Genomic DNA, 12,500 nt, shown 5'->3' with positions numbered 1-12,500 from the left:
TTGAAAATAATTTTTATTCAAGGAAAAGAAGCTAAGAGAAGTAAAAGTGTTTTAAAAACTTACAGTGTTAGACTTACTGACTGTGGCTCAGTGCTAGAGCACTAGCCTGACATGCATGAGGCCCCGAGTTTGACCTTCAGCATGTCTGTGTGCGCGCACGCACACACGTTAAACTATTATATTATCATCAGAAAGCTAAAGTAGGATCGATTGATTAACTGCCCACTATTTTATATAACCAAAGTTCAAGTTTCAGGCAGTTATTTATTATATTTTGCAGATAAATTCTTATAAATTTTATAATGGTTATTTAAAATTGCTCACACTTATGAATTGAGCTTTTTGAAAATAATGTTTTAGTGTTGCTTATGATATAATTTAACTTGAGTTTTTGTTCAATTTAAAAATTATTAATATCATTACTAAATTTCTAACATCATCAGCTATTAAGTGGCAAGCCTATATGTAAAACTTATTTAAATGAAAAGATAGCTGCCATATGCTTTTATAGTGGACAGCATTTCTTCATTTAATATGTTGCCTATGACTCTAGCTATAATTAGATTGAGGGAAGACTTTAAATACCTAACATTCAGTGGAAACATAAAAAGATCATTATTACATTTGATCTTAGGCAAAAGGTCAAGAAGTCATAATAAAGAGATCATTATTGAAGAAAATATTGAGGGGATGGGGAAATGATAAGATTTATTTACCAAATAGTTGAATCCATTGTAAAGCTATATGAAATAATTTCAATTAGGTTTTTTACAATAATGAAGGTCCAGAAATGTATCATACGGCCTAAATAAAATGTTTGTATTTGTAAATCATTGAAGAAAAGCAATTCATTATGCCACATTGGGGCAGTTGGTAAAGAATTTGCAGAAAAATAATTAAATGCATAGTTGATATGCCTAAATTAATTCTACGTGCATTAAAAAATTGAAACCATTAAAGGTCTAGACTCAACATTTAAGAGAAATCGTTACGTAATCTCATAATAAGATCTTATTGTTAAAGCAAAGAAAGAATTCATCTTACACTGGAAATGATGGTTCTCATTTTACAGTGAAAGAAATTCAAGGTGAAACCCTGTCCAACATTGGAAACCAAGGCACACAGTATTCAATTATTAGGAGATGATGTTAATTTGTGTTGAAACATTTAAGAAAACCAGCTGGCATGAATGACAAAGTTGTCAGGATGGCCATATATACAGTAGGGACAAAATTAAAAGAGCTTACAGACTCAAGAATATATAACTAATCCTTTCTTATATTGTTAAAATATTTTAATACATGCCTGCAGAGTACAGAAATTTTTAATAACACGATGAAGGCATTTTCTTTGCATATCTCTTTGTGTAGTGTCATACTAAAGTTTGTTACTGAATGTTAAAAGGGCTTATTTTCTATGTCCACTAATTCTTTAATGTCTTTTTCCCCATACATAATAGGTCAGTACTCCTGTCTTTGTACCAATGAAAACATATGTGCTACTTCATCGGATGAGTGGAAAAGGACTGGCTGCCCATTATTTCTTTCCAAGACAGCCTTGTATTTTTGGTGATAAGATGGTCTCTGTGCAGATAACGTTGGAAAATACTTCTGACCGGAAGATAGAAAATATCCACATAGGGGAAAAAAAACTTCCTCTAGGCATGCAAATGCATATTTTTAATCCAATAGGTAAATATTAATTCTCATATAAAACTTTATATTTGATAACTTTTCATTTTAAAATTAAGCAGATACTTTTTAGTTAAAAAGTAAAATAGAACATTATTATATTGACTAGCATACTGAGTTTGTATTTGTTTTGTTTTTTTAGCAGGACCAGGCATCAAAACCAGGGTCTCATGCGTATTCCCCAAGCACTACCACTGAGCTATATCCCCATCCTTGTTTTCTCTTTTTAAACTGCATGTATCATACAGAAGTACTATGTTTCTTTGCCCTTAGTGAATCAGGCCCCAGCAGTAGTTATACCAGTAATGATGAGAAGGTGAGATCTGCAGAATCAAAACTGTCATCCTGTTTTTCTTATCTGTATCACCTTCCCCTGCCTTTCCCCCAGTCAGCTTCATTCCCTGCATATTAGGGATGCCTTATTGTGCAGTAAAGGAAGAAAATCTCTCTCTTTTTGAATACAATATCCCCCATATCTGGAAAGCCTTTTCCATTATCTTTCGTATCCCATAAATTGAAAAGAAGGGTGTGAAGACTGAGAAGATGTGTACTATTCTGCTTATCTTTCTTTCCATAACCTGTAGTCTATTTTTGTATTTATCCATAATGATTTTTACTACAATTTAGAAATTAGGATGATTTTTACATTATGAGCAAAAAAGAGGACTCTCACTTTGAAAGAAGGTATCAGATCTGGCAGTACTGGCATGCTATGCCTACTCTCGGCAGCCAGCTGGTGCTTTGAATGACTGCTCCAGATGCAGGTTGCCCCAGTGCCCAGCTGGCTATATTTCATCTACATGGTGGTTTTTAATATTTTGCCATAAAAATATTCTTTAAGAATTAAATATACCAATTGTACCAATGTGTGTTGTACCAGTTGTACATTGAATCTGAACTAACAGAATATTTAAAATATCCATCTGCTTGTTCTGTTTTTTTTTTAAAGTAGAAACAGTCCTAAGGTGTAATTGGGAGAATTGTCAAGGAAAACCTCAATTAAAAGTGATAGACGCTTGTGATGTTGTAGTTTCAAAACATTACTGTCCTCTCTGTAATACTTTAGGTGAGCAAGGTCTTTTAACCAGGATGAACTGAAATTTGATAATTGTGCCCTCTTTGCTCATTCATAACTTCCATTTTTCTTCATCTGAGTTCTGGCATTGCTAAATTCCTTTCTATAGTTCCATAAGTAAAGGGAGTCATTCTTTGTTATATTTTCCACAGAGGAATAAAACAACTACTGGTGGATAAACCTGGTAGACTTTTATAAGCAACCAAAGTAGAGTTTGAGTTGATTTCAGAATATATACATAATGCCATTTAAAATATATACTGATTTTATTGAATTATTGTGTGAAGCTTATATATTGCCAGAGAATTACAGAATATTCCAATCTGTGGATCTTTTTTATTGCTTATAATTTAGACTTTTTTACCTAGTTAAAAAAATTAGTTTAGTTTAAGAAATGTCAAGCAGCTGATTTATGAATTATATAAAGGTTGGAAATGTTATCCAAAGGTTAAAACGGTAGAACAGTATTAATGTTTCCTTGGACTGGCATTATAAATTGATGAGTTGACCTTTTGTTGGCCTATGTAGAATAGAAGAAATAAATATAATAAGTTTCATAGTATGACCTTAACAAAAATAAAATGTGAATATATACCATTGTCTCAGTACTAGTTATAGGCTTTTCTTTTCCATTTTTAGGCACATTTTTATGAATGTAATGTTTCATCCATTTTGTTTCCAGTTATTAAATTCCTTTGAAAGTTTATTGCATGCAGTATGTAAACGTATGTAACACTATCTTGTTTCTATTACCAATAGATTACACAAAGGTTGTAGATAATCCTATGTCTAAATTAGCCTTCCAAAAATATCTTAAGAATACAACCAAAAAGCCCCAGTATTGTTCATGTTTTTATGAAATAAAGGAGGCATGATTCGTTAAGCCTATATTCATATGTCAAGAGTTACAGAAATTTTCTTACTTGTCACCAATCTTTTCTTTTTGTCTATAGTTACTTTTGTTTGAATGTTGTCCTGCCTTTAGCAGGAAACCGGATTCGTTTCAAGGGAGTTAGGAATAATGGCTTATTTTTTCAAAGAGACCATGTATTTCAGTGACTTTATGTTAACACTTGAGACTTTTTGAGTTTAATTGAGATTTTTACTGTTTACTGTACAAGTTCAGTTGTCACATCAAAGCCCATGACATACTGTGTGGTTTTGCTATCAATAGTGTGGTAACATAAAGCCAGTGTTTTTCAGCCATTTCCATTAGTCGTTTCAGGTACATAACAGCAAATCCAGAATAATATCTAAATATAATCTTCTAATTTGGTAAGCTTTCCCAGTTTAGTAGGCTCCAAATTTTATAAAAATCCATTATATGAATAATTTTATGCTGATCATTTTGCTCTTGAAATGTTATGTAATAAAACAAACCATTGATCATGAACTGTCCTCCAGAATTAGCTCACAGTTAATTATCTGAAGACTGAAGACAGTATCAAACCATGTCTAAGAGTGCTATCAACAGGGTATCTTGAGAGCTGTCACTTTGTCAGTGAAAAACTTGAAGTAGAAATCAAAATCACTAATGTTACTATGTTTTAGTGATGATATTTGCTACCAAAATGGTGTCAGATACAAATAAGGTCAAATTCTAGTCTGTTTATGGCACAGAGCCAAGGTGTTAAGGATTCAATAAAGAATAACATTAGGACCAGGCAAAGTGGTACCTGTCTGTAATCCCAGCTAGTTCTAAGGCTGAGTCAGGAGGATCACAAGTTCAGTGCCTGCGTGGGCAACTTACTAAAATTCTGTTCTGAAATTTTAAAACATATGAAAGTACTGGGAACATATCTTAGTGCAAGGTCCTAGGTTCAATTAAAAACAAAAATAGAGAGGTGGAGCACTTGCTTAGCACATGTGAGGCTGTGGGTTTCAGCCCCAGCATGGTAAAAGCAAAACAAACAAATAACAACAAAATGACAAGCAATGAGATTAACAGAGCTATGAATGGATGACAACATGTAGCTTGTATATAGGAATAAGTCTAGTTATTTACCCTACAGAAAAGCCTATTTGACAAAGATTTAGACAGCCAATGATTATGATACATGGTAGCAAGCTAGTAAATGTTAGATTTATAAACAAATTAAAAATAGAATCAGCAAAGCAACATAAATACCACTGAGCAAGCCAATAACATCTCAAAATCAGCATCACACAGTCCCTCCTCTAATGCCTAATCTGCCTGGAGCCTGTGAGATACAAACATAGCTCCCAATACATCATGCTTTTGAGTTACTCTTTTTACATCATTTCTGTTCATGCTTAGTAAATTATAGTTACCAAAAAGCCCAAGGATAGTCAGAATCTACTGAATTAGAAGTGTGCTTGCCAAAATATAACTAAATCTGCCAAGATGTGTACAGAATAGATAAAGCTAAATATAAAGCTGTGTATGGTATGGCTGCAGTTATAGTGAAGACTTGGAACATAGTGGATGGAAATCAAAAGTGAATGGTCTGTTTATATACATGTGTTACTTAAATGCTCCCAAGTATTCTTATGTGTAGCCAAACTTTGGAGTCATAAACAGGATAAAATTTTGTGGTTTTATTATCATCAACTGAAAACAAACAGTACTGTATGTTGTTGTGGTTATTTCTCATACTTGATTAGTTGATAGGTGAAGCTTCAGAAATCCCAATCTCTACAATGCCATTTTAGTGCTTTGTTGAGATTATCAAACCTTCCCCTAAATTTTCTTAGGTTAATGTTTTGAATGATGTAACTAGACTTATTTTAGGAATCCCAGTTATCTTAGTTAATTCCTGAATAAATTTTAATTTCTTCTAATTTGAGTTTTTAAATTTTAGAATTTTTCAATTGAAAATTTGGAACACTGTTTAAAAATTTACTTTTCCTATCTAGAATAAATAATTTTGAGTAAATAATCTTGTATAAACTCCAAAAGCCCATTGCAAGTGTGTCAAATAGGGACCCATTTATTTCCTTCTCAATTTCAGTGCCTATAAAGACAAGGTGCTAAAACATGAAATTTCTCAGGAAGAAGTGTGTTTCTGAAACAACAGATGTAGTGTGTCCATTGGAGTATGCGCAGAATTTAGTTGTTAAAAATGAAAATCTTTAACCAGTGAGGTTATACTTTCCTTTAATAGTCTTAGTTTGAATTTTTTTCTAATAAGCCATTATTAAATTGGAGCTCTTTTAACCAAATACAAACAGTGAATGAATGTTCGGTGCTTAGTTTACCTCTTTTTCACATCCTGTATGTTTTCATGTCTAAATTATCTTATTTCCTAGACTTTCTTGAGCCTGAGGGATCCATTACTGTTTCAATGGGTATTGACTTCTGTGATTCTACACAGACTGCCAGTTTCCAGTTGTGGTAAGTTCAACTGTCCTATTTTTTATATTACCTGTAAAGTATAGTGGTAAAAAACTAAGTTTTCAACAGCCTTTTTCTGTGAGGCACAACATTTAAATTAAAGTGTTTTCTTTCAGCAGTGTTTAGAATGCCATAGAACAGTTGTTCAAACTGTGTGCAATATGGGTATTTTCAAGTATTTCTTACCTAGCCATTACAATCTTCCATGTTAATTGAAATTCATGTTTGTTGTTTTTGAAAAAATAAGCTACTGCTAGCTAATTTTTTACTTATTTTAATATTATAGTTTTGGAAAATTTGGAGGGAATTAAAAATTTTATATCAGTGAATATCCCCAAAGAAGATACCTTTTGATACAGTGTGTCATTTTGAGATATCTTGAGCTTCTTATCGTAGAGCATTAGTAATTCTAAGCCCATATGTTTTCTTTTTTAATGTTAATTTACAAACTCCTTTTTATAAAAGTGAAAAGAGCATTTATGTAGTTGGCAAAGGTTTTATGACTGAATACTATTCATAAGGGTTTTTTTTAAATTCAGTTTTTTACCTGTTTTTATATGTTTTATACATTATATATATTTTATACATTATAATTATACATTATAATATTTTATACATTTCTGATGAATTCTTGAGACCATTAACAAAGTAGTACAAAACTGTTATTTTTGTGCATCTCTAAGAATTATATTTGAATTCCATTCTTTTACGTTTTTCTGATATAGGATAGTTTATTATTTTGAATTAAAGTTGCTTTGTTTTTACTCTTAAAAGAATTGAGATGTTTTATTTATCTGAATTTTAGCAAGCTAAGGACAGAAATTGTTATGATTAAAAATCTCCAAGCTTAGGAGAAAGACCTGTTAAATTTATAGATTAAATATAGTGAACCCTTCATTTTCACATACCCTTTCAGTTTGCTGGTAATTGAGGCCTAATATTATACCTTTTATTGCTGAGAACTTGCAGCAATGGATCTAAGCAGTGTAGCATAACACATTGATTTTATGCAGATCATCACCTTTATGTTTTGGGAGGTCTGCTATATCAGTGATATATAAAAACTGATTACCTTTCCCTGCATGGCCTAGCCATTGTTTATTATTTTTCTATTAGACAAACAATACAGCTCAGTAGTACCAAACACCACACCATGAGTAATATCACTCTAAATAGATTTCCTCCAACACCAGAGGTATGTTCATTTTAATGATTTGGACAATGTGAGCCCAATGACAAAGCTCATGTACCAAGTGAGATCAAAATTAAAAACTAAGAAGGTTTTTATCTTACCAATTTATACAAGGAACTTTTTTATTTCTATGTAATCAGGTGGGTTGTTATTTTTCAATATTTTTACTACAAAGACTTCTTTTGTGGTCCATTGAACAGGATTTGCATTTTGTCTTCTGTAATTGACAAAGTCTCTTGAGGGATACAGGTAATGTTTGATTTTCATCTTAGGCTGAGGAACGTATGTGAACAATTTTCTTTCTCAGTTTCTCTTTAGGAAAAAGATACATTTAATTAACATTAAAACAGCCTTAGCTATTATAAACATATTGATATTTTTCTATTGTAAAAGCATAAATTATTTATTTTTGGTTTTATTAAGCACAAAAGCATGCTAGATTTAAAAAAATTTTTGTATGTGTTCCAAAAAGAGCACTTTGTCTTTCATCAAATGTAATTGATCCTGAAGCAGTGTAATCACAATTACTCACTTTCTTAATTGGCCTGCCCAAAATCAGAAAATGGAAACCAATCGACAGTGTTTAAATCAATAGCTTCATAGCAGTGTTGGTGGGGGTAGGGAGATGGTGGTAATGGGTAGATCAATTGGTCTTAGGTGCCAATCATTGACTGTGCCTTTTGCATAGTAAGTAGCACTTTTTGCTTAGTGATGTGCTATCTTAGTCTGGCTAGTTCAAAAAAAAAAAGGCAAGAATGGCTGATACTGAATTTTTTTCTTTAAAATACATTATTGAAATCAATATATAAAATTATGGGTAATAATAGCATATTTGATAACAAGTCTTCAGAAATTTTTATAACGTGGGCTGGAAGCCTTTCAGGTACTCTTTTACTTATTAAAAGAAAGTAATAAATATAAGGTGTGTCTACTAGATTATTATGGTTTTTCAGGATGACAGAACTATTATCTGTAGTTTATGGATACCTGATAAGCATTAATGTCTCCTTTTAGTTTGATTTTAAATGCTCATCAAATTTAGTTCTTGATTAAATTTATGAGGTTGAAAACATATATAATATACATAAATTTATCTCTCCAAAAATCAATATAGTGCATAAGCAGATCCCCTACCTATCTTTGTGATTAGCAGGTATCAGTGCTTTAAACAGTATGAAAAATAATACAGCTTGTCTTAAGTTAAAGGACTAAACATTTACAACCATATTTCCTTTTGTCCATAAATACACTAGACAGAAATTAATTCTGTAAAAGAGAAGGAGCAATAAAAAAATGTAACAATAAAGAATGCCATTAGCTGACCAGAATTTGAAATTATTGACATTTAGAAAGCAAATAGGAGCAGATAAGCATTAACAGAGAAAATAAAAATTGCAGGGCATACCATCACGGGAGAAAACTACTATAATGTTAAAAACAAATGTGCAGTTCTGCCGCCTGCCTTGCAAGCACAAGTTCATAGTTCGATCCCTGGTACCACCCCCCCCCAGAAAAAAATGTATGCAGAATGTCAAGCGTGGAGTGAGTGAAAGGGAAAGTTAGAGGTTTCAAGAGTCATGAGAGAATTAATAAACTACTTCTACCCTCCAGTTCCCCAGCCTTACTTCTCGGAGCAGGGAATATACACATTCAGTTTGAGGCTTGAGACTGGCACTGTAAAGAAAAGGAGCAACTTGCCTGGGAAGCACTTTTAGTGGGACATGGCGACCCGCTGCACAAGAAAAGGAGATTGGATGCCACAGTAAAACTTGTCACTAATATTATCAAGCACTTGCAGTATGTTAGGCACTGTGCTAAACACTTGCAATCTACATGTGTCAGTTTGCTTAAGTTTCCAATAACCCCACCTTTATTATTATTACTCCATTTGGAAAAATCTTATAGTTAATAGGTAGCAGGAATTGCTGTGTGTTAAACCTAGTCCTTTGGTACAAATGTACTTGGATAATTTAGGATTACCAGACTTTTGAAGTAGAGCTGCTACTTGAAAGAGAAGGTTCAAGATGAATACAAAGACTCACTGGCCATATGCAAAGAGAACAGATAATTTAAAAAAGACAAAAAGTTTTTCTAAAGATTAAAAGTAATACCTGATTCAAGAGTATACTATATCCATAAAGGAAGAACATACTGCTTGCTATACAGAGGAGTAACTCAAAAATTTTTTAAACTATTCCTGGAGTTTTAAAAATATGACATCAGAAGAAATCCAGTAAATACACAGTGAAGTAGACATAGCTGAATACAGATTTGAGGTTCTGGAAGAGAAGTCAAGTGAATGAACTGCATTCAGAAATGAAAACAGAAAAAAAAAACAAGAAGAAGGAAAATGGGAAGAAAAAAGTTAAAAGAATCAATTCATCTATTAGAAGATCTGGAAGGAAAGAAATGAAGAAATGATTAAAAGAAATAAATTATAAATGAGCTTTTCTCCAAGCAAAAGAAAGGAGTAATCCTTCAAATGAAAAGGGACAATCCAAAGCCAAGCAAAATGAATGTGAAAGTTTAACGATACAATTTCGTGTTGGCATTTTTAAGAAGAAACATTCCCTGGTAGCTCCCAAAGCAGAGAAAAAACATCTTACCTGAGAAGGAACAGTGGGGGTGGATTACAGTTTCTCATCAATCCTCTCATCCTTTCTGGTGGCCACAAGGCAACAGGTATGGCCTTTAAAATTTCGAGGATACTGTGTAGACTTTTTTCCAGATAAGCAAAGATTCTGTCAGATTAACAGCCCCTTTGTGAAAGGACTACTTGTGTCAACAATTATTTTTACACAGTGATAGATTCTGTAACTAGAATTTTTTTAGTCATTGCTTTTTTTTTTTCTTATTCTATATCATCTTTCTTCAAGTAGTCCTTTCACCAGGAAATGGTATCTTTGTTCTTTCACATTCATTTTGCTTGGCCTTGGATAGGCCCTTTTGATTTGAAGGATTATTCCTTTCTTTTGCTTGGAAAAAAGCTTGTCTATAATTTATTTCTTCCAGAGTGCTGGGATTACGAGTGTGCACCATCAAGCCTGTCTTTATACTAATTAGTTTTAAAAGATGGTACAAATACTTATGGGAATGGGGACCCTGAAACTTTCCAAAGTTCATAAAAGAAGATTTAAGTAAAACATTAGAAAATAAAAATAAAACGGTTACTCTACTATGTTCTTAAATGGGAAAGAATATTCACCTTCAAATTCAGTGTGTGCTTTAAAATTGATGTGATCCAAGACTGAATTCCAGTAGGCCTTCTCAAGGAACTTTGCATAGTTCTGAAATTCAATTGGAAAATAAAATGTCCAAGAAAAGTCAATATTTTTATTTTTCACTTTTTGTAGTACTGGAGACTGAACCCAAGGCGTCAATCACACATGCTAACCAAGCACTTCACCACTCAGCTGTGTCTCCAGGTCTCAAAACAAATTGTTTAAATGAAAAATGTCTTTCTTTCCTGGAGGGTGTAGCCTAGCATGCTTTGGGATGCCTCACATCTTCTAAGCCTTGCTTTATCAGGATTCCTTGGTTTCTTCCTTCTCGTTGGCTCTTTTCTCTCAGCACTGACCCATGCTCAGGTTCGTCCAGTGTTCTTTTGCCTCCTCCTCTTCCAGAAGCTCCTGCTCTTCTCCTTTCTTCCAGGCCACTCTTCCCTCTGCCCTTCATCTTGTTGTACTTCGTGTCCTCTCTAGTCTGATCTGCCTTGCTGAGCCCAGCACTTCCTGGACCACTTGGCCTCCCTGCAGCCACCCCTCTTCTGCCTGGCCTCTTTCAGTCTTCTGCAGTTGGTCTTCTTCATCTTTGTTAAATGCCGATCTTCCCCAGTGTGCTCTGTATACCCTTTTCAGTACATCCTCTCCCTTATGATCTTCTCCACCTCTTAAGACCTCAGCTCTTCCCTCTACCATCCCTGTTATTTCCACTTTAGTGTGTTCTGCTCTGACTCTTGGTTTGTGTTGTGTAAATCTGGGACAACAGAAGCTGCCTGTTACTAAAAGAAAACACATGGTACATGCTAAAAGCCCCTGCCTCAACTACTAAATCAGACTCACTGGTGGACCTGCCTTTGCTTTCTCCTCCATACACACTGCCACCACAGCTTCTAACAAGCAGGATCACTCAGTTTCCACTGCCTAAAGTCTCTCTTGTCTTAGTTATAGTGTTACATGAGTGAGGTATCCATGTCCTTAATAATACAAATCAGTTCATTTCAGAGAATGAAAGGAGATGCTAGCTTGAACAGGATTTCAGGACAGCTGCCAACAAATGCAACTTTGTTGGGAGAACTGGGATGAATGGCCATCCACACACAGCAGCTTTACAGTGTGTCCAGCTCATCTGCAGACATGCCAGGCTCTCACCCAGGCCTGAGATGGCCCTGTCTCTCCTCATGGATATAAGCATGTCTCCACTCCTGCAAATCAGGCCATTCCTCCTCTATGGACTGTACTGCTTTCCATGTAACTCTAATGTAGCACTAAGTACTCCATTATAAAAGAAAAATTTCCCCTCGCACTAGATTGGTGAGTTTCAAAAACCGATCTCACTTTTCTTTATATCCCGAGATATGCACACAGGACATAGAATCAAATCTGCATTTAGTAAATGCTTATCAAGTTAATAAATAAATTGGCTTTATTGGTTTGCCTTGGACATTCATCATGTGAAAAAAATAAGGCAGTTCATAGAAGAATACAATACATAATACCATAAAATGAAAGTGGGTTTTATGTTCTTCATTTTACATTATTTATTCCTGCTTCCCCCTTAAATAATGTGTAGAATGTCTCACTGTAACCCCTTCCTTTCTAGTCCCATTCCCACTAACAGTGGGATCCACTTCTTACCTAAAAGTAAAGGCCCTCGTGGGACTTTGCAGGAAAGCTTTTGCTTTCCTTGTAAGAGGAACAGACGTGGTTGGCTCACTTCCTACCACGCCTTTGTCATCATTCTTCCCTCTTGTGTGGAACGTAAAAGTGGTGCCTGGAGCCGCAACACTCCTCTGACAGCCACGAGGAGAGCCAGCACACCTATGAGGAGTGTGGAGTGGACAGCTGGGAGAATCTGGGTCCTGGAGGGCCGCTTTGATGATCTTTCACTGTAGCTCTAAAATGTACTCTAGACAATAAATTCCTACCACTCAAGAAACTGCTAGTTGGATTCTTTGCTTATTTGCAG

The 12,500-nt window shown here is 34.2% G+C and overlaps 1 protein-coding gene across 2 annotated transcripts in view; it reads left to right on the top strand.

Annotated features, from left to right (window-relative positions):
- Window positions 1-12,500, top strand: part of Ap3b1 (adaptor related protein complex 3 subunit beta 1) — a 234,124-nt gene that overhangs the window by 202,231 nt on the left and 19,393 nt on the right. For both annotated transcript variants that reach the window (XM_010619098.1, XM_033761506.1), the window contains exons 23-24: window positions 1,460-1,691; window positions 6,037-6,121. In XM_010619098.1, the coding sequence (XP_010617400.1) occupies window positions 1,460-1,691; window positions 6,037-6,121 (317 nt within the window). The remainder of the gene's footprint in view (window positions 1-1,459; window positions 1,692-6,036; window positions 6,122-12,500) is intronic.

This window comes from Fukomys damarensis, unplaced genomic scaffold (genome assembly GCF_012274545.1).
Source record: "Fukomys damarensis isolate Sample0158 unplaced genomic scaffold, DMR_v1.0_HiC HiC_scaffold_1, whole genome shotgun sequence".
NCBI lineage: Eukaryota > Metazoa > Chordata > Mammalia > Rodentia > Bathyergidae > Fukomys > Fukomys damarensis.
The sequence above is the reverse complement of the archived record's forward strand: the minus strand, read 5'-3'. Positions and strand labels throughout refer to the sequence as shown.